Source organism: Bufo gargarizans, chromosome 2 (genome assembly GCF_014858855.1).
Source record: "Bufo gargarizans isolate SCDJY-AF-19 chromosome 2, ASM1485885v1, whole genome shotgun sequence".
Lineage (NCBI taxonomy): Eukaryota > Metazoa > Chordata > Amphibia > Anura > Bufonidae > Bufo > Bufo gargarizans.
In genome coordinates, this window is record NC_058081.1 from 102,799,651 (window position 1) to 102,822,353 (window position 22,703).

General features: G+C 47.9%; 1 protein-coding gene across 1 annotated transcript in view; it reads left to right on the forward strand.

Moving 5' to 3' along the window:
• The first annotated feature begins 1,155 nt into the window (after positions 1-1,155).
• Positions 1,156-22,703, forward strand: part of BLM (BLM RecQ like helicase) — an 84,897-nt gene continuing 63,349 nt past the window's right edge. Inside the window, exons 1-7 of the mRNA XM_044279334.1 lie at positions 1,156-1,369; positions 12,142-12,240; positions 15,392-15,951; positions 17,158-17,323; positions 17,740-17,831; positions 17,923-18,040; positions 18,136-18,752. Coding sequence (XP_044135269.1) covers positions 12,143-12,240; positions 15,392-15,951; positions 17,158-17,323; positions 17,740-17,831; positions 17,923-18,040; positions 18,136-18,752 — 1,651 coding nt within the window. The 5' untranslated portion in view covers positions 1,156-1,369; position 12,142. The remainder of the gene's footprint in view (positions 1,370-12,141; positions 12,241-15,391; positions 15,952-17,157; positions 17,324-17,739; positions 17,832-17,922; positions 18,041-18,135; positions 18,753-22,703) is intronic.

Here is a 22,703-nt window from a genome sequence, read left to right on the forward strand (position 1 = left end):
GTTTTTTTAGTTCTGTATACGGTCCATATACGGAACCATTCATTTCAATGGTTCCGCAAAAAAAAGGAATGTACTCCGTATGCATTCCATTTCCGTTCCGTTCAAAGATAGAACATGTCCTATTATTGCCCGCAAATCAAGTTCCGTGGCTCCATTGAAGTCAATGGGTCAGCAAAAAAAAGGAACACATACGGAATGTATCCTTCCCGTTTTTGCGGAACCATCTATTGAAAATGTTATGCCCAGACCAATTTTTTCTATGTAATCACTGTATACGCCATACGGAAAAACGGAATGGAACCGGAAACACTACTGAAACAAAAAACTATAAAACTGATCTGTTAAAAATGGCCCGCAAAACACTGAAAAAGCCATACGGTTGTGTGAACGAGCCCTCATTGATAATTTGTGTGTGAAGCTCTTCTGGAATGGTTTGTCTTAGGCTACATGCACACGAACGTTGTTTGTTTCCATGTCCGTTCCGGTTTTTTTTTTTGCGGATAGAATGCGGACTCATTCATTTCAATGGGTCTGCAAAAAATGCGGACAGCACACTGTGTGCTATCCACATCCGTGTGTCCGTTCCGTAGCTCCGCCAAAAAAATGTCCTATTATTGTCCGTTTAAGCATTGTTACAATGGATCCGCAAAAAAAAAAAATGGATGGCATACGGATGTCATCAGTTTTTTTGGCTGATCCGCAATTTGCGCACCGCAAAACACATACGGGCGTGTGCATGTCGCCTTAGGATGAATTTTCAATGTGTTATTATGTAAATCAATCATCGCTTATCTATTTAGCTACAGTGTATTTTAGATTTCTTTATTTATACATATATGTAGATATATATTTTTTAATACATGTAAATACATTTGGGAAGTTGCTGACATCTTTTTCCAGGAGGTGGTGTTACCGATCTACATTATATATTTTGTGGGTTTGGGTTCCCACCCACCAACATCCTTCTGTGTACAGTGTGAGCCTCGCCCTTTGTATACGATTTTATCATAGCATTAAAAAAAATGTCCCTCCTTGGTCTGGGAATAGGATGAACTGATTTCCGGTTACAAATCTAACAGAGCTTCACCCCTCTGACTGGGTGTCCAGTAGTAGTCGGGACACGGGTCTTATGAATAATGGCGGCGGCCGTAAGCCCACAGCTGGGCTTCTCAGTGGTAGTTGTGGGGTAGTTGCAGCAGTCAGCGACGCAACTGCTCAGTGCTGTTGCTATGCGGCGTTACTAGGGACAGAGTCGCCATTTGATGACGTCACGGTTTGCTTGGAATCGGCGCCAAACCATTGAGCAGGAACCTGGAGCTGTCTCGTTGACTGGATCCGGAATGTGACAGACCCGGGAACAGGAGCAGAGGTACCGGACCGGGGCGAGGGGCTGTACGGCACTAGGATAGCATGCCCTCGCAGTGTGTACTGTGGCCATATAAACAGGCGATATCTTCTTTCTTATGGATTTATTTCGCTTTGTAATGAATCCGTGTTTGTTCAGTGTGTCGGCAGATGGTGGCGTGTCTGTCATTTATAGAGGGAGCGGGGTATATAGAATATATATATAATTATGTGTGCAGTGTATTGGGAGTGGAGCGCTCTAGGGCCCTGGAGATCACGTGACACGGCGCTGTATGTTGATTGGCTGGCTTGTGCTGCAGCCTTTCTGAGGTAACATTTTCCAGCTGCTGAAGCCTGGAGCCAGAGGTGCAGATGAAGTGCGGGGACCGTGTGTGAATGTAGGCATACATTGTGCTGAGCACCCTTGTAGAAAAACACATGGCGATATTTACCCGTCATGTCTGCCTTGGCATTTATCCAGCACAGACATGGCTGTCACTGACTGGTCCTGTTAGTTTTATCTGAAGCCAAAATGTTACTTAAAAGCTGTTGTCTGAGATAATTAAAGGGGTTATCCCGCATTATATCAGACCCAGCGGTGGAGGTCACACTTATCTGGTCCCCGCTGCTGGGGGTCTGATATAATGCTGGATACAACCCCCCACCCCCCGTTCACACGAGCGATATGGATTGTGTCAGGGAAAAACTGATGGTTTGGCACCGAGGTTTAGTCAGGTTTTTTTTTTCTGCGATTGCGTTCAGTGTTTTTTCACGCGTGTAAAGAAAAACTGAAGAATGACCATGTACATCTCGTAGCAGCCATCCGTGAGAAGCACATTGGGGGACATTTACTAAGCATGCTGCACCAGAATTATGACCTTAAATGCGCCCCAAAAAAATGGCAATTTGATATGCACCGAATATGTCGACTTGTTTTCTCCAGAATTTTCACCATAAAGAATGCATCACGCCAAAAATGAGTCATAAATGTCAAAGTGGGCGGGGCTATCAAATTGGCGCATATTACGCCTCATTTGTCATCCTCTTATCGGCAGAAATACTTCAAACTGTTGCGCACTATTAAGCTAGCTTATGTGGTGGAGTTTTGTGTATAAAGTCACATTTCTGAAAAGGAAAAACAACTCGTTGTGGGAAGAAGTGATAGGGAAGTAATAAAACCGGATGATATAAATGAGCTAAACAGCAGCGTTCTGTCAGCAAACTGACATTCAACAAAACAATAACAAAAACGTCCCGAGTCTGAGACAAGAGTCGCAATTTACCACAGGAAATGTCGCAAATATGTTTCAAAAGTCGCAAGTGTGGTCTGGCACGGTTGGCTGAAATGGCGCTTTTCTGTTTAAAAGAAAAGTCGCATTTTCATACAATTGGCGTTAAAATGTTCCAAATGAAGAGAAATAGGCAAATAATCAGGTGTCAGCTCGGCGCCTCACGTGTTCAGGTCAATTTAGTTCCTGGCTGTACGGTCGAGTCTTGGATATCAGAGGTGGTATCACCAAAGAAATTGCACAAAAATCTTCGCATAGTAAATGTAAATAAACTTTATTGACAATGTAAAATACATACATGAAGATAAAAAAGGCAGCACAAAGGTGGAACACAAGGGAGAGGAATAGGACCCAAGGAGGGGCTGGGAGGTCAGCACACCAGGAGTCAGGGAAAAATATATTAAGATAATCAGATGCTGGTCACCAAGACATCTCAAGACAATAAGCCCCAAGCAATGGCAAATGGAGACAAATGTGAGGATAAACAGACTTGGTGATTAAGAGAAAAAGATAAGCATACCCTGAGTGGTGTGCCGATCTCTCAGCCACCTCCTGACCCAATGCCGTTTCGCCAGTCAATCTGGCTTCTTTGGTAACCATATCAGAGGTGGTGTAAAAGTTCGTAGAAAATAAGCGCTTCTATTTGTCAAATGTTTTATCCATAAAAGTCGAGAGTAGGTCCTGCGATATGGGAATCCAAGACTCAACCGTACAGCCAGGAACCAAATTTACCTGAACACGTGAGACGCTGAGCTGACACCTCCAGGACCACGCAGGGTATCGTACTTGGGCGGCGAACCAACACGGCCGGAGTCATCTACAGGAGGGGGGTAAAACAGATCGGATACTGACCGCTCTGTGGGACGCCACGTAGTAGCGGAGGTATATACTGACAATCAACCACTATCGATTTCTATTATTCGATTTTCATCATACGAAAAAGTCACTTTCTAACATCTATTCTCTCAAAGTATCTCATACTGACTCAACTGCTTAGGCTACTTTCACACTTGCGTTTGGGGTTCCGCTTGTGAGATCCGTTTGAGGACTCTCACAAGCGGCCCCGAACTGATCCGTTCATCTCCAATGCATTCTGAATGGATAAGGATCCGTTCAGAATGCATCAGTTTGGCTCCGTTCCGCCTCCATTCCGCTCAGGAGACAGACACCCAAACGCAGCTTGCAGCGTTTTGGTGTCCGCCTGGCCGTGCGGAGCCAAACGGATCCGTCCTGACTTACAATGCAAGTCATCGGGGACGGATCCGTTTGACGTTGACACAATATGGTGCAATTGCAAACGGATGCGTCCCCCATTGACTTTCAATGTAAAGTCAGGAGTCCCTATTAATATACCATCGGATCTGAGTTTTCTCCAATCCGATTGTATATTTTGACTTGAAGCGTCCCCATCACCGTGGGAGCGCCTCTATGTTAGAATATACCATCGGATTTGAGTTAGATTGTGAAAACTCAGATCCGACAGTATATTCTAACACAGCGGCGTTCCCATAGTGATGGGGACGCTTCAAGTTAGAATATACTAAGAACTGTGTACATAACTTCCCCCTGCTGCCTGGCAGCACCCGATCTCTTACAGGGGGCTGTGATCCGCACAACTAACCCCTCCCTCCCCAGGCCAGACCCCCCTCCCTCCCCAGTTTTAAATTCATTGGTGGCCAGTGCGGCCCCCCTCCCTCCCCAGTATTAAATTAATTGGTGGCCAGTGCGGACTCCCCCCCCCCCCTCCCTCATGATCATTGGTGGCAGCAGAGAGTTCTGATCGGAGTCCCAGTTTAATCGCTGGGGCTCGGATCGGTTACCATGGCAGCCAGGATGCTACTGCAGTCCTGGCTGCCATGGTTACTTAGCAATTTTAGAAGCATTATACTTACCTGCGCTGTCTGAGACCGGCCGGGCGCTCCTCCTACTGGTAAGTGAAAGGTCTGTGCTATAAGCAATGCGCCGCACAGACCTTTCACTTACCAGTAAGAGGAGCAACAGTGGATTTACAGGGGGCTATGATATGCACAATTAACCCCTAGGTGCGACACCTGAGGGGTTAATTGTGCTGATCACAGCCCCCTGTAAGAGATCGGGTGCTGCCAGGCAGCAGGGGGCAGTTATGTACACAGTTCTTTGTATATTCTAACTTGAAGCGTCCCCATCACTATGGGAACGCCTCTGTGTTAGAATATACTGTCGGATCTGAGTTTTCACAATGTGAAAACTCCGATCTGAAAAAAGCTATTATGCAGACGGATCCGTTCTGAACGGATACCATCGTTTGCATTATAGGTGCGGATCCCTCTGTGCAGATACCAGACGGATCCGCACCGAACGCAAGTGTGAAAGTAGTCTTATTCGAATTCATATAACTATAGTAGACTGTATTAACTGTGGATTTTGTGTGCTAAATATCGAGCGAGAGGCCCATCCAAATCCCACCTATAGGCCTCAAGCATTGGGACTACAATTTATGCCATTGCCAATTTATGTTGGTGTGCGTTATAATTGAGATTTTTAGCCATACGACTTTATCAATGCGATTTATCATATGTGTTCTTTTCTGTGATTTTATACACATTGTATGAACCATTACATATACATTTTTACTCTGCAAATAAATAGTATTTTCCATATATACTAACTCATGGTGTCAAAGGTTGAATGCCAGTCACTTCACTCTATATTTAATTTCTCGCCCATTTTCCTTGGGGGACACAGACCTTGGGTATAGCTCAGCTCCCTAGGAGGCGTGACACTAAGTAAAACTGTTAAGCCCCTCCTCCATCAGCTATACCCTCAGCCTGGAGATAGAGGCTACCAGTTTTAGCTTAGTGTCCAAGGAGGCAAGACACTCCCTGCTACTGCAGGGCTGTTTTCTCCTTGTTATTTTTACTTTTTCTTCTAATTTTGTTATTTTATTTTTTCCTAGGGATACCAGAGACGCATTAGACCTCTCTGCTCTCCCGGGGTTGAGCTGCGCCAGTGCCAACTTATCTGCACTGCTGCCTCCCCCACAGAAGCAATAGGAGGATCTGGGCAGCAATGGCTCCCCTACATCCCGCCAGCTAGGGGGTCGCCCGCACGCCAAGCCCCTCTTCCAGCTTCCTGCCACTGCGGTGCCAGTGGCTGAAGGGGCGACCCTGCTGGAAAGGACTGAGGGTGAAGACGTCGGACGGTGAGATGGCTATTCCAGCCCATACCCCGTCCCTATCTGCAGCATCTACCCCTCTGGGTAAGGGGGGCACCCGTGGTCGCTCATTCTGAGCGTTCATCTGCAGGACAATGCAGCACAGCAGCATCCTCAGCACCCCCACGCCGTTCCCCCCCACGCTGCTATCTTTCTCCCCCCCCCCCCCTCATTCGGGGCTGACTCCATTTTTTCTCTTCTCTCTCTCCCCCTTCCCGCCGAGACCGGGGGGCGGGGCTTAGCGGTCCCGGCAGGGGGCGGGGCTTACGCGCGCGTCATTTTGGGGGCGGAGCTACGTTCTCCTTCACAGGAGACATTTCAAGCGCTGGAGGGGGCGGAGCTTGTTCCCCGCGCTTTCTGCTGAGGTTTCCCGCGCTTCCTCACTCCTGACAGGAAGCTGGGACACGGTGGGGGACTCTAACCTCCTGTGTACATCGCTCGGCTTCTGTGGGCGCTCTCTGCTGCTCACTGCTGTTCATTGCTTCTCTGCTGCTGCTGATCTGGGCCATCTCCTGACGTTCTTCTGAGGCACTGGTAGGACAGTTAACCCTCTCCTAACCCTCCTGGTCATAGCTGCTATAACCCTTTGTGGTCTCTATATTAGAGTACAACCACACTTCAGCATGTCAGATCCCACAGGTGCCCCCAAACCCTGGTACCATGCCTGTACCGCCTGTAAGGAACTTTTTCCGCGTGGGCAATCTGAGCCGCATTGCCTTGCATGTCAGGCCCCGGTGCAGGGCCCGCTTCCCGCTGCGCCCCCCGGTGCCTCTGAACCCCCTGACTGGGCTAGGTCTCTGTCTCAGGCGGTGGAAAGCCTTACACACGTAGTGGGCCGTCTCGTGGATAGACCGCCTCTCCCGCAGGCTGCCACAATCCCTGTCGCACCCGCTGGGACTACCGTTTCTGCCGCCCCCACTGGTTCCCTGCCTCCCAGCGAATCTTCCAGGGCCCGGCATACTCAGAAACGTTCAAGGGTTGAGCGCACATCTTCTCCAGATGCTTTGCTCTCTCCGCCATGCGTGCGAGCTCAGTCAAGTCTATCCTCTCAAAGGGATACGCTTTCTGAGGGAGAACTGGCGGATTCGGAGGTGGACATGGACTCAGAGCTTCCGTCCAAATTGGCGTCCGCGGTGGGGCATCTTGTCACTAGCATCAGTGATACCTTTCAGCTACACGATGACCCCCCCAGCTCTGAACAGGCCGGCGTGTCCTTTCTCCGCCCCAAACAGGCCTCCAAGGTTTTTCCCATACACGCTGATTTTTCTTCTGTGGTATCCAAGGCTTGGACTCGGCCTAACGTCCGCTTTATTACACCCAAAAAGCTGGACATTTGTTATCCCTTTCCAGCGGATTCTGTGACCACGTGGACATCCCCGCCTAAGGTTGATCCTCCCGTGGCTCGCCTGTCCAAAAGCACTACTATTCCTGTACAGGACGGATCTTCCCTCCAGTCTGTTGAGGACCGTCGTACGGAATCCCTCTCCAAGGCCATATTTACTGCCTCTGGTTCGGCCCTTAGACCGGTCTTTGCCTCCGCCTGGGTTGGCAAAGCGGTCTCTGAATGGGGTTTGCAACTGGAACGGGAGTTAGGGTCGGTCGTCCCTGTTCAGGACCTCCGTTCCTTAGCCCAACTAATTGTTCAGGCCGGAAAATTCGTCTGTGAGGCCTCCCTTGATGCGGGTGCCCTCATTGCCCGTTCCTCTGCCCTGGCAGTTTCTGTCAGGAGGGAACTCTGGCTGAAGGTTTGGGCGGCGGACGCCGCTTCCAAACGCTCTTTGGCCGGCCTACCATTCACGGGTTCCCGCCTGTTCGGAACCCGTCTGGACGAACTTATATCAGAGGCCACGGGTGGGAAGAGTACTCACCTCCCCCAGTCCAGGCCAATGGGCGCCCCCCGTGGTCGCGCTGGTTCGTCCCGTTTTCGGTCCTTTCGCAAGCCCACCGGGTCTAGACCCGCGGCCAGTTCTTCTTCCTCTGGCCCAGCCCAGGATAGACGCAAGAAGCCGTTTTTTCGGACGCAACCTACCTGGCGCAAGTCCCAGCCTGCACGGGCTCCCACAGGCCAGCAGCCCTCTGCCTGAAGGTGCGCCCCCACCCACCCGGGTGGGGGGCCGCCTTCTCCTATTCAGGAACGTATGGCGGGCCCACATCTCAGACGCATGGGCGCTCGAGATTGTATCTTGCGGATACAAAATCGAATTTGCGTCCATTCCGCCAGACCGTTTCTTCCGATCCCGTCCTCCGCGATCCCGTACGAGTGGCCGCCTTCTTCGCGGCCATTCACTCTCTAATGGACAAGGGTGTCGTCGCCCCCGTGCCTCCGACGGAAAGGTTCAGGGGGTTCTACTCGAACCTCTTTGTGGTTCCCAAGAAGGAAGGCTCAGTGCGTCCGATCTTGGACCTAAACCGCCTGAACCGTTTTCTCCGACTGCAGAGATTCCGGATGGAGTCTCTCAGGTCCGCAGTGGCCTCCCTGGAAAGAGGGGATTTCATGGCCTCAATCGACATTCAGGATGCATACCTCCACGTTCCGGTTGCTCCATGTCATCACCGCTTCCTGCGCTTCGCGGTGGGGGACGATCACTTCCAATTCGTCGCCCTTCCCTTTGGTCTGGCGACGGCTCCTCGAGTGTTCACCAAGGTCCTGGCCCCTGTCTTGGCCCTTCTACGTTCAAGAAGTGTTTTTCTTCTCCCATACTTGGACGACATCCTGGTCAAGGCACCCTCCTTCTCTCAGACATCCCGCAGTGTGGAACTCACTCTGGAGACCCTGACGCGGTTCGGTTGGATTATCAACCACCCCAAATCTTCCCTTACCCCCTCCAGACGGCTGATCTTCCTGGGGATGCTCCTGGATACAGAGTTGGCGGAGGTCCGCCTTCCGTCGGACAAGCGTCTGGCCCTTCGCGGGTCGGTTCGCAGTCTCCTCCGTCATCACCGCCCTTCCCTCAGATCCAGCATGCGGTTGTTGGGAAAGATGGTTGCCTGTTTCGAAGCGGTGCCGTTCGCACAATTCCGATCCCGCACCTTTCAGAGGGCAATTCTGTCGGCCTGGGACAAATCACCGAGGAGTCTGGACAGGACCTTTCTTCTGCCTCCCCTGGCTCGGGCTTCCCTCGGCTGGTGGTTGCATATCCCTCTAAGGGGGAAGTCCTTCCTTCCACTGAACTGGCTGGTGATTACCACAGATGCCAGCTTACGGGGGTGGGGGGGGGGGTTTTCCCTCCCCGGTCCGTCCAGGGCGTTTGGTCTCTATCGGAGTCCAGACTTCCAATCAATATTCTGGAACTGAGGGCGATTCTTCTGTCCCTCAGACACTGGACCCATCTGCTGAGGGGCCACCCTGTTCGGATCCAATCGGACAATGCCACGGCTGTGGCATACATAAACCATCAGGGAGGCAGCGCTGCAGCGATGCAAGAGGTGACCCTCATTCTCCTCTGGGCGGAGACGCACGTGCCGGCCTTATCTGCGATTTACATCCCGGGGGTGGACAACTGGGCGGCGGATTTCCTCAGCCGGTCCACCATCGACCCGGGAGAATGGTCCCTGCACCCAGAGGTGTTCGAAGCCCTTTGTCTTCGCTGGGGTCGCCCCGACGTGGACCTCATGGCCTCCAAATTCAACCACAAGGTCCCCCTATACCTGGCCAGGGCACGGGACCCGAAGGCATACGGCGCCGACGCGCTCGTCCTTCCGTGGCGCGAATTCTCCCTTCTGTACGTCTTTCCTCCTTTTCCCCTCCTGCCACGGGTTCTTCGGAGGATCGCGGCAGAGGGCGTCCCCGCGATTCTAATCGCCCCGGATTGGCCCCGCCGGTCTTGGTACGCCGACCTAATGTTGCTGTTGGCAGACGCACCGTGGCCACTGCCCTCCAGGGAAGACCTTCTCTCTCAGGGACCGATCTTCCACGAGCATTTAGGCTCGCTACGTTTGACGGCGTGGCTATTGAGACCGCCGTCTTAACGCGACGGGGTTTCTCCGCGGACGTAGTCCGCACCATGATCCGGGCTCGTAAGCCCGTATCCTCTAGGATCTACTATCGGGTTTGGAGGTCCTATCTGGGGTTCTGTGAGTCCCGGAGCATCCCACCTCTCCGGTTTTCTCTTCCCACAATCCTGTCCTTCCTCCAGTCGGGTCTGGACCTGGGGCTGTGCCTCAGTTCTCTGAAGGGTCAGATTTCGGCGCTGTCTATTCTTCTCCAGCGTCCCCTGGCCCCTCTAGGGCCAATTAAGACCTTCTTACAAGGGGTGGCTCACTCTGTTCCGCCGTACCGCCCTCCAGTTCCTTCCTGGGACCTGAATGTGGTGCTCTCGGCGCTCCAATCAGCCCCCTTCGAGCCTTTACGGGAGGTCTCCCTTCGCCTTCTGTCCTGCAAGGTCATCTTTCTTGTGGCCGTCACGTCTCTCCGACGGGTGTCGGAGTTAGCGGCTCTTTCTTGCTCCGAACCTTTCCTGATCTTCCACCAGGATAAGGTTGTGCTTCGGCCTGTCCCCGACTTTCCTGCCAAAGGTGGTCTCCGCCTTTCACATCAATGAGGACATCGTCCTTCCGTCGCTCTGTCCCTCTCCTTCCCACCCCAGAGAACGGGAACTGCACCGTCTGGATGTGGTCAGGGCGTTGAGGATTTACTTGGAGGTCACCGGGTCCTTTCGGCGCACGGACTCCCTGTTTGTGGTTCCGGAGGGTTCGCGCAGAGGGTTGGCGGTCTCCAAGGTGGCTATTGCCCGTTTCATTAAACTGGCGGTGTCTGAGGCTTATCGAGCCAAGGGCAGACCTCCGCCTTTCGGCGTCACTGCTCATTCCACCAGAGCAGTCGGAGCTTCCTGGGCGCAGAGGCATCGGGCCTCGGCTGAACAGTTGTGCAAAGCAGCCACTTGGTCCTCTCTGCACACTTTCACAAAGTTCTATAGGGTGCATACGCATCCATCAGCGGATGCTGCTTTGGGCCGCCTGGTTTTGCAGGCAGCGGTTTCCTGATGCTCTGGTGGTGTTCCGCCTTGGGTTTGTGGTCCCTCCCTTCTTGGACTGCTCTTGAACGTCCCAAGGTCTGTGTCCCCCAAGGAAAATGGGCGAGAAAAGGAGATTTTTTGTATAACTTACCAGTTAAATCTCTTTCTCGCTCTTCCTTGGGGGACACAGCACCCACCCTTCTGTGTTTGGTTACAGGGTTATGGTCTGGCGCCCCGTTGGGTTGCTGGCTGGTTGTTTCCGTTATTGGTTGTTATCCTTTCACTACTTGGACACGCAACTGGTAGCCTCTATCTCCAGGCTGAGGGTATAGCTGATGGAGGAGGGGCTTAACAGTTTTACTTAGTGTCACGCCTCCTAGGGAGCTGAGCTATACCCAAGGTCTGTGTCCCCCAAGGAAGAGCGAGAAAGAGATTTAACTGGTAAGTTATACAAAAAATCTCCTTTTTTGTTCCTTCTCTTGACTGGGTGGGTCAACAAGTGACTAGAGCACCTATGCAGCGGCTGGACGGGGGCGTGGCTAGCTTGACTTGGAGTGTCAAGACCACTACCCCTGTTTCTTCAAGCATCTAATTTGCATATCCCACCCTGGATGAATAAAGTTTTTGGCCAAAATTTCCCATCTGATGAAACAGGCAAAGACACTGTTGGAGACATGATGGCTATAGCTGTGAGGTACCGTGAGTGGTTGGGGAGGAATTGTGCACAAATTTAACAGAAAATGTGCAAAAGTTGACGATTTGGCACAACTCTCCCCAAAGCAAACTGAAGGCAAAACTGACTTCAAAAAGTCAAATCTCCCCCAATTATATAAGAAAGAGCCCTGACACAGCACGGAACAGCCCAGAATGTACACATGATGGCGGTAGTACGCTCCAGTTATCCTGTGACCCAGTAGTGTTCAGGGATAAAAGCAGGTTCTGCCTTGGAAAATCCAGCAACAAACACCCTTATGAATTTTAGATAGCTAATGTTTAATAAGAAAATAACAAACTATGCTATACAGTTATCCAGGTAGGACCACAAAGGGCTCGGTATACCTAGCTAATGGGTGGGAAGGGTGGCAGGTTCTGCCTTGGCACTAATGACGGCCACATCAGAGTTTGAAGGAGGGATGTAGCGCCGCATCCTCTTCAAACAGCTAATCAGCCGGGTGTTGGACCCCAGCCGATCTAATATTGATGACCTGTCCTGATGATAGGTTATCAGTATATATGGCAGGACAACCCCTTTAACATACTTGCATCAACTTGATATGTCATCGATTAGCGCTCATAGGTGTTTTATCTGCTCATATTGCTGGTGTTATTCACAGCTCACATGGTGTCTCCCTCCTTACAGCATGGCTGCTTTACCCCAGAACAACCTGCAGAAACAGTTGGAATTATTCTCTTCCAAGGTTGTGGAAAATAAGCTTTCTCTGCAGAAAACAAGGCCCGGGTGAGTACAGTTTCATTTATTGATGAACTGCGTAGGTTAAGGTGCCTTTACACGAAGCAATGATCGAGTGATGAACGAGTCGTTGCTTGGTGTAGTGAACGTTGCAACAATGACCTGTTAGATGCCTCAATTATCATTCACAAAATTGTAATTTCAATGGCATATTCCATCCTTTGTAAAGCAGACTGTTGTATCGTGTTCCATGGTGTTGTGGACAAATGAATCCTTTTTAATAGTGCGTATGAAATCGTTAACGTCCAGCGATGATTTTTGTGCCCACACACTAAATCGAACCAACAAGAAATCTGCAGATTATCTGTTTTTAGTCTGTCGTCCATTTCTTTTACACTGCTCGATAATTAAGCAGTTTTGCTTGATTCAACGATAATTTACAGGATAATTGACTTGAAGTGTAAAGGTTGAGTAGTTGTTGATATAGTGGCTCACTTATCTCATTTATTAAGGGTAGGGGTGCTTAGTTTAAAAGTGGCTCACCCAGTCACTGGTATATTTAAAATATGGTAAAATTCAATAAATAAACAAGCACTCACCATCCAAAACACATCTAAAACCAAAGACTTAGGTTAGGTAAATTAAAATTATTTAATTCGAATAAATGCTAAAATCGATAATCGAATATGTTCACCATATATCGTGTAAAGGTACCTTTAGTGAGAATGTTTCCCAACCTACCCCGCTTTAAAACGGATGTGCTTTTGTATAGGCTTTCCCATGCTGTCACGAAGAGAGCAGATGTTTTTTTATTTTTTTATTTCCTGTCTATATAGCACTAATTACCTTTTAGCCTCATTTACATGTCCATACTCCAATCCGTGAAAAGGTGGTCAGTGATGCCTCCTTGAAGGATCTGTGTGTCTGTTTTTTTTTTTTTGCTGTCTGAGTCATCCATGTTTCACGGACACTGTGCGGCTGAAAAATAATTTTGAAAGCATCTCTTCCTAATGATCCCTGAAACATGGATGGCATCTGTGGTTTTCATGGACCAATAGACTATAATGGGCGAGTTGGATCCATGAACTTGAACAAAATAGAGCATGCTTCTGTGCAAACACGGACCCTGGTAAAAATAAAACTAATGTGTGAATACACACTTTAAAATAAATGGGTGCCTGTGCTGTTGGTGGAGAACATGTACAGCACACGTACATGGGACACTGACGTGTGAATGAGGCTTTGGAAATGCAGACAGGGACACAATAGGTAAAAAAGATGACTTTAGAAATGTCCCTTTTTATATACGGCACCAGAAATTGTGGTTTGTTAGCAGCACATCGTCCTATGTATTACAAGTCATTTTCTGCCAACCCTGTGCAAAGTGAACAGGGGGCAAACAATAACAATCCGATTTCATTGGGCCTTGTGCAAATCTATTTAAGTGTGCACCTATCATGCTGTAATCGCCCCATGCAAAAAGGCCCTCGAGCTCTGTTCGCATCTTGTTTGAAGCCTATGTTGGGTGGATCTCCTGACGTACACCTCAGGCAGAAGGCTGACTTATCCCACTCCATAGGCATATAGTGGGATATGTCGCTAATGGGCTCCCAATCATCCCAACCAACTGTGTACCTTTTCTGTGATAGCATAGCCTACTATTCTCTTCTATATCACTAAACAAAACAGTACTGACATATAATGGTCCTACGTAGGCCAAAAGTACTCTTCTGTCCTCCATTGGGTGAATAGGGGCCTCTGGGTATGTTTGGCATGGGAATGGAAGACTCTAATGGGATGTTAACGGAGAGGAAGGAGGCTGCCACACATTCAGGTTTTTTTTAAGCCAAAACCAGGGTTGGATTCTAAAACAAAATAAAGTAGCATCTGTCCTTAAAGGGCTTCTGTCACCCCACTAAAGTGATTTTTTTTTTTTGGGCTAGTGAAATTAGGTATATTGCGATATATGACAATATAATTGTGTTACTTACTTTGATCCAGCAGTTTCTGCAAAAAACGAAGTTTTATCATATGTAAATTCGGTCTCTAACAGCAAGTAGGGCGGCTACTTGCTGCTAGCTGCTGCAGAAATCCGCCCCCTCGTTGTGTTGATTGACAGGGCCAGCCGGGATCTCCTCCTCCGGCCAGCCCTGTCGGCATTTCAAAAATCGCGCGCCTCTGTTGATTCGGCGCAGGCGCTCTGAGATGAGGAGGCTCGTCTCCTCAGAACTCCCTCAGTGCGCCTGCGCCGATGACATCACCGAAATAGAAGACGTCATCGGCGCAGGTGCACTGAGGGAGTTCTGAGGAGACGAGCCTCCTCATCTCAGAGCGCCTGCGCCGAATCAACAGAGGCGCGCGATTTTTGAAATGCCGACAGGGCTGGCCGGAGGAGGAGATCCCGGCTGGCCCTGTCAATCGACACAACGAGGGGGCGGATTTCTGCAGCAGCTAGCAGCAAGTAGCCGCCCTACTTGCTGTTAGAGACCGAATTTACATATGATAAAACTTCGTTTTTTGCAGAAACTGCTGGATCAAAGTAAGTAACACAATTATATTGTCATATATCGCAATATACCTAATTTCACTAGCCCAAAAAAAAAAAATCACTTTGTGGGGTGACAGAAGCCCTTTAAGGCAAGGGCGACACTGGTCACACAACACCTGTTGTGATATTGATGACCTATCCTGAGGAGGGGAGGGGGGGGGTTGAGAAGTGGAGGAAGGGCCATTCTTCTCAAATGAGATATATTACAAAGTTTCTTATATCTCCCTAATATTGATTTTCTGCAAAGTTGTGTGAAAAGCTTGTGGCCATTTGAATGAAAAAAGAATAAAACCACTTCTACCAAAATGCAGCTCATCTTTTGGCACCCTCAGTAAACAGCTGATATTAATCTATTATCTACTGCTGAATATTATAGCCACCTTGTATCTTATAATGGTAAAGGTAGTATCAGAAGTTCAAGAAAACCGAGACGTTCTTGTGCTTGGTTCAAGGTCAGAGGCATTGCTGCATGACACAGGAATTCAGATTCTCTATAGTATGCCCACTGTCCTGGGCCTAATACACTAGATATGTGTCGCGTCTTTCAGATCTCTTAGCCGCTATATGACAATCACTTGTATTGTTCACTACTTTATGCATGATATTGTTCTTTTTTTTTTTTTTTTTTCTTTCTGAATTTTCTTTCTGAAGTGTTTTTACATTTAAAAAGAAGAGTTCTCTTGATGAGTCCACCTCAACTGGATTCATTCCGACAAAGCAGCAAGTACCTCTAAAGGACAAATCCAAAAAGCAACCGCTAGTTTCATCTATTAAGGGAGGTGGTACAATCAATGGATTTTTCACTTCTAGTTACCCAAAAGAGTCTTCTCCAAAAGTGACATCTTTTAAAAGCATCCAGCATGATGCAGATGAAAAGAATGAAGATATTCCTCAAGAAAGCTCTTGTTCAAAGACTAAAACAGACTGCAATGTCTCTCTCAGCTCCATTGTCAGCCTGGAGGATTGGGATGATATAAATGATTTCGACACATCTGTATCGCCTCCGACAGGTCATACTAGGAAGTTGGGAAAGACACCACAGAAATGTGGCAAAACACATTTTGTGACCTCTTCCAAATCACTATCTGTTGAAGTGGAGCCCTCTACAAATAAAGACAGTATTAAAAAGTCTGGTCCTGATCAGTCTGCGGCAGCTAAGAAGCTTGACATCGTATCTGCTGCAGTCTGTGCAGAGGCACTGGTATCGGCAGGTTAGTTCTTTACAATGCAAAGTAAAGGTTTTAAAGGGGTTTTCTGCTTTAATTGTTTGGGGATAAGTGTTTTGTGCAGTTCAGGCATCAATAAAACCTTCCAGTGCATGATGGACAGATCTCACCCTACCTTTATAGAGATGACTATTAGCCTCTATAATGCTATTAATGCAGTTTACTAAAGTATAGTTACAGGTTCACCAAAGTATTCCCTGTGCCTACGCCTGCAGTTTTCTTTTCCGTCTCTCCGGTTTCATTTATTTATTTTTCGTGATCTGAGCATGCACAGGCCGCAATGCCGGATCAGTTTTGCCGGCACACTCGGTGCCGGATCCGGCATTAATGCATTTCAATGGGGAAATTTTGGCCAGAGATAAAACCGCAGCATGCTGCGGTATTGGCTCCGTCCCAAAAAGGCAAAAAGACTGAACTGAAGACATCCTGATGCGTCCTGAACGGATTGCTCTTCATTCACAATGCATTAGGATAACACTGATCAGTTATTTTCCAGTATTGAGCCCCTAGGACGGAACTCGGCGCCGGAAAAGAATAACGCTAGTGTGAAAGTACCCTTAGTTGCCCTTAGCAACCAATCAGATTCCACCTTTCATTTTCCAGACGAGCTGTGAAAAATGAAAGGTGGAATCTGATTGGTTGCTGTGGGCAACTAGGCTAATTCTACTTTACACCAATTTGATAATTCTCCCCCAACCTGTCCATATGTTACAACATGTGGATGTCATAGAGCTGTGAGTAGACCAGCTTATATCAACAACTATTTATTGGAAGTGCATCGGTCATAACAGCAGATTGAGAGCCATTTTACAGGAAAGTCTTGTCTTTATTAGACAGCACCTTAAATAGTGAACTTTGCAGAAATCAGAACAGGAAATGTCTTAAAAACCCAGGAGAAGTGCATTTGTAGTCTTTAGACATGTAACTTCATCAGATAATAAAACATTTTTTATATATTACATCTGATGTGTATCTGAATCATCTTTGCAGTTCTTTCAATGGCGCCATCTTGTTAGTTGTTCTGAGGTTAATTCTGTATCTCCATTATTCAAAATACACATTAGTATTGCAGAATAAATGTATTCACTTGTTAGGTTTTTATGTACCATCTTGGATTTGAACCATATGTTATAGCACGATTATTTTTTATTTTTTTTTGGCTCTAGTTTCCCTAACTTTTCTTTTTATTAGATGAAAGTGGGAAAGATATTTTGGATGTCATTTGTGATGATGACATTTATGCAGATGCCCTGGCCGAGGAGATCCCTGCTGAGGATGAGTGTGATGAAGATTTTATTCCTCCATCTCCAACCAATAGTAGTAGTGTGTCCTCTCCCCCTGTGCTCAGGGGCATCTGGTAAGTAGTACATAGTTTCCATCATAGTTTCATTCAGTTTTTACCATTGCTAAAACATTGCTGCATCTTGGTAATGTCATCATCCCCAGGCATATTTTCAAGGGGTTGTCCAGCCTTTTACTAGGTGATGGCCTATGCTCAAGATAAGCCATCACTAGCTAATCGGCAGAAGACAAACATCCTGTACCGTCGCCAATCATCTGTTTGGATGTATCTCCAGCGATAGGAGCAGCGCTGTAGTAATGAACTAACTCCGTTACAAGGTGTAGTTTCGACGTCAACTTCTCATGATAGAGCTACTTTCGAACAGCTAATCTAAGAGGATGCAGGGAGTTGGACGTCGTCTGATTGGCTAGTGATGGCCTTTCCTGAGGTAAAGGCTGGACAACCTTTTTAAGTCTATATTTTTACTGTAGTTCTCTGCGGAAGTCATCAGTCACCTCTGGAACTGCAGAGGAGAATACTACTGAACATCTCCGAAAGGACTGTGTGTCGTCTTCTTCAGAGGGTAGGTAGCATCCTGTGCTAGTGCCATCACAGAATGTTGTCTTGTTGAAGATGGAAGTTGATGTATTTTTGTGATTCTTTATACTTCTTAGTATCATCCGAACTCTGCGCTGTAATGCTGGATATTTGCAAGCTAGTTGATAGAATTCCCAACACTGAGCTGCAGCTCCTTTCCTGTGGAAAGGAACTACAGAAGCACAGGAACATTTGGTAGGTAAATCAGATATACTTTCTGTATTATCCAAACTTTTTTTTCTTTGTATTTATTTTAATAAGTTCCTTACATTATTATTATTTTTTGTCAGGAAAAGACTCTTGTCTGATGACTCTGTGCTGAAATATACACCTTTAGAAGCTCCTCTGTTATCCGGTGGTCCGAAACCATCCTCTTCCAAAACAAACGACTCGACTCAAGACTTGGGTACCCCGCCCTTTGAGGCTTCATCACAACGCCCATTAGGGAATGTTTTTAGATTTAACTCACTCACTGCTGACAAGCCAAAAGCAAAGGACTTTTCAGTGGATTGTAGCACTTTAAGTGAACCTCGGACAGAAAACAAAAGCTTGTTTTCCTTTAAGGCCACTGATTCTACAGCTAAATATTCCTCCAGTCTCCAGGACTCTGCTTTTGTCAGTCGTTTCGATACGCCATACAGTGAAAAACCACTCACCTCTAGTACATGTGCCAAGCCATCTGTACATCAACCAGATCCCGACGACATTGATGACATGTACTTTGATATTGACAATTTTGACATTGAAGACATTGACGAAGTGCAGTGCATGGACAGCCCAGTGGCACCACCTACTACCAAACCGTTACCATCACAGTACCCCACAATACGAGAAGCACCACTTTTTACAAAGAGCAGTATTTCTATACCATCTTCTGTGAAAACTTCTAATCCCTCTGGATCATCAGGTAAGTACTAAATATAATACAAATACATTAAAAGTGAACCTGTCACTACAAAATACAATGCAGTCTGTAGACAAGATGGTATAGGACAGGAGGAGCTGAGCAGATTGCTATATAGTTTTGTGGGAAAAGATTCAGTAAAACGTGTAATTTATACATTTGTATCTCTCCTGTGACCAGCTCTCAGTACACATGAGATGTGTATTCAGTGATTGATAGCATTCGCTGTATAAGTGCGGAGGTTTAAAAAGGTTTTCCATTTCATAACTAATGACCTATCCAGAGTATATCTGATTGGTGGGGGTCTGACACCCGGAACCCCCGCTGATCTGCTGTTTGAGCGCCCTGTCCTTCTCCGTGCTTACCAAGCATAACACTGTACTTAGTATAGCGGCTGAGCTTGGTGTCGCAGCTCAGCACCATTCACTTCTATGGGGCTGAGCTGTTCTTAGGTCATGTGACCGCTGACCGTGTCATCACTGGCCTAGGGAAAGTTGCGAGAAGGCTGCAGCGCTCACAGGAGCCTCGGTGCCTTCTCAAACAGCTGATCTTCGGGGGTTCTGAGTATCAGACCCCCACCGATCAGATGCTCATGACCTATCCAGAGAATAGGTCATCAGTTAAAAAAATTACGGTACATGTTTTTCTGAATCTATGCTGACTGCAGATTGCATTGCGGTAACAGGTCCACTTTAAAGGTATCTCATCATGAAAACCCCATATTAAATTGACCAGCTTCTGCGCCCCCTCACAATGTGCCATTATTACCAAGGAAAGTTGCCATTACAAACGTTTCTGAAAATCTTAGATGTGCAGTCATAATTGGCCCCCTCAGCATGATTTAGTAGCCTGATTATTTTGTTGTACAGGGATAAGCACCTGCCATCTGCTTACAGCCAGGTCTCCAATCTACAAATCTTAAGATAATTGGATTTTTGTACTTAAAATCCGTTTCTCGTTTAATTAATTGGACACAGCACCAGGCGTGTGCGCCCAGCTACCACAAGGAGGCGACACTAGATATGAAAAAGGTTGGCTTCGCCCAGGTGGGTTTTACCCTCTCCACAGACACTAGGCTAATCAGTTTGTACCAATATCAGTAGGACAGGGAAACAAAAGCAAAGAACCAACATGTCCTGGATGGGGGAAGGAAAAAGAACAGCAGCCCGGTGACAGAAGACAAATGAAAACAAATTGTGGGATCTGTGTCCCCCAATGAATTGAACAAGAAACGGATTTTACAGCAAGTACAAAAATCCAATTTTCTTGTTAATTGTCATTGGGGGACAGAGCACCATGGGACGTCCCAAAGCATTCCCCGAGATTGGGAAGGAAATCTCATCCAAAAAGTTGGATGCACAGGTGCTGGAGAACCCTGTGACCCAACCAGACCAGGAGGGGCCATAGCATGAAATGGTTCCAAAGAAAAAAATTATGGGAGACCGCCAGGATCCCAAGGACAAGTGCCTGGGGAAAAAAGGCCAGATGCAAGAAAGGAACAAAGGCAAACGCCCAGCTCCACCAAAGGTGGGAAAAATAAGAAGCTAGAGAATAGGAACTAGGGCTAGATGTCCTGCGCAAGAACCAAGAGTAGAACAAGTGCGCACTAGAGAACCCGAGGAAGGATCTGGAAGAACCAGGGCTCCCCCTGAAGAAACAGGAGAGCAGCACAACCGGAAGGTGTCTGTTGGTAATGGCCTAGCGCTCTGCATAAAGAAGGATGCTCCAGGAGGAGGATCTATAAGAGGACAGACCCAACAAGAAGAATTAGACTATGAGGGAACCTGGCGGGAGAGAAAATGCCTGGGAAAAGGACAGGAGCAGTCCTGAACCAAGGAAAAAGCTTTCTGGAGACAAGCTAAAGACCGACCCTGTGGACCACCCCTCAGCAAAACAAAGGAGATTCCATAAGGCCTGGAAGCAAAGGAACCCAACTAGTAAGAGGACCCGGCAAGGAAAAAAACTCTTATTTGTGTCGGACTAAAAACATGGCCTGTCCGTGGCAAACACCATGTGAAGGCCAGGGTAGAGAGGAAACAAGGAAGCACTGGAGGCTGAACGATTGAAAGAATAGCAAAGACTCACCATGGGAGGAGGGAGCAAGCCTCTTTCCACTGCAATGCAGGTGGAAAAAGAAACGCCCTAGTGTTTCTCCTGCCAGAGAAAGCAGCCAACCTCTGGGGGTGAAGGGGGTCCTCGGTAATGGCCAGGAGAAGGGAACGTAAAGACATGATTCCCAAACAAAGGAGGCGACAATCGAGCCTCAGAAATACTGGAACAAAATAACACTGTGAAATGGAAGACCAGACCCTGGCCACATGAAGTCTCAGGAAAAAAAGTCGCAGGCCCTGGTAATACTAGTGGAGACACACTTGTGTGAGAGAGAGGACTCCAAACAGTCTAAGGAGGAACATTTCTTAAATTGAGGGAAAGCTCCATCCCAGAAGTGGCCAATACGAATGTAAATTGCAAAACGGAGCAACAAACTCCCAAGTACCAGGACCTGAACCTGGGGAGATGGGAAGAGAGGTTAGAATCTCAAGAAGGAAACAAGCCTATGGGGACCCAGGAGGGAAAAGAACCAAACTGGGTCTAAAGAAGCAGCTGATGTGCAGTCAGATGCCATGAGTAGCTTCCCCAGAGGGAACCGGCCAGTTAAATGGTCTAAGAATCATAGGGGCAGGATTACCCAGTCAAAGGCTCAAGTAGGGTCCACAGAACTGGACCACATGAGGACAATAATAGCCAGACTATCAAAGGAAAAGTGTAGCAACCATAAGGGGAAAAAAAGCTGCCATGGTTAGACCAACCATCCCAAGTGTAGTGACAAGCATATTGTATAACACTGCCCCGGAAGGGGCAAGTACAGCACCCTGGATAGCCAGACATCCATATGTCAGAAAAGTATGCAGAATTCGGCAGGGGAAGCTGGGAGAGACTACACTGACATGTAGAAACCAGCTACCAGCAGAGCACAATGAAACCCCTAAGGAAGGGGGAAGAAACTGACAGGTGCAGACACCGGCAAGGCCCAAGCGAACGGCACTTCTGTCATGTAGCACACTAATCAGAGAACATAAGGGAGTACCAAGAACGCCCGGACCTTGGAAGAACTACGGGACCATATCCGATATCAGAGTGAGCAGCGGAAAATTTCACCCAAGTAGGTGTGTTGCGCTTGCTAGTCCTGTCACAGCCATATCGGAGAGGACGTCCAGCGATGACCTGAAAACTGCAGTAGCGGCTGGTGCTCATAATTCTTCGTATCCCTGCAGGATAGAACATCCAGTGGTAATCCAGGTACTCTGCCAGGACTGGGCCGTGTAACTCAACAAAACAGAGAGGCAGTAACAACAATGCGAGTACTCCATCCATGAAATGGGGTAGCGCGGCTGTGCAGAATACAGTAGTTTTTTATAGGGTTGACAAAGAACAAACCTAGCATGATGGCCAACAACCTGCCCATGGCGGAGGGAGTGTGATTGTCTGGTGCATAACAGGACTTGGAGATGTAATATAGTGGCCTGGAACACTCTCAGACTAGGAGGGTGTGTATAAAATAGCCCCCCGGTAATAGTGAAATTACTCCAGCTGAAAAGGAGATACATTGGAACCAGGAAAGTCTGCTGGATACAGCATTTGGCAGTGGTACAAGTACCCCCCTGTGAAGGGGAAGGAGTACATACCTGGGACACCACATAGGTGTGCCGGCGTGCTAAACACGGTGGCGGGTAAAGCACCATCTACTGCAGAGGCGGCAAGCCGACTTACCTGTATGGATAATTACCTGTGCAACTAGGGGAATGACATCTGAAAATCCACTAAAGGCGGTACCAACCCTGGAGAGGAGAGGTTCCTCAGTGGACATTTGTCTTTGACAACCCAGAGAGATTCTGCATGGTGGAAGACCGCTCTGTTCCGAGTCAGAATCGGTGCAGAGGAGTCCCCCGATGA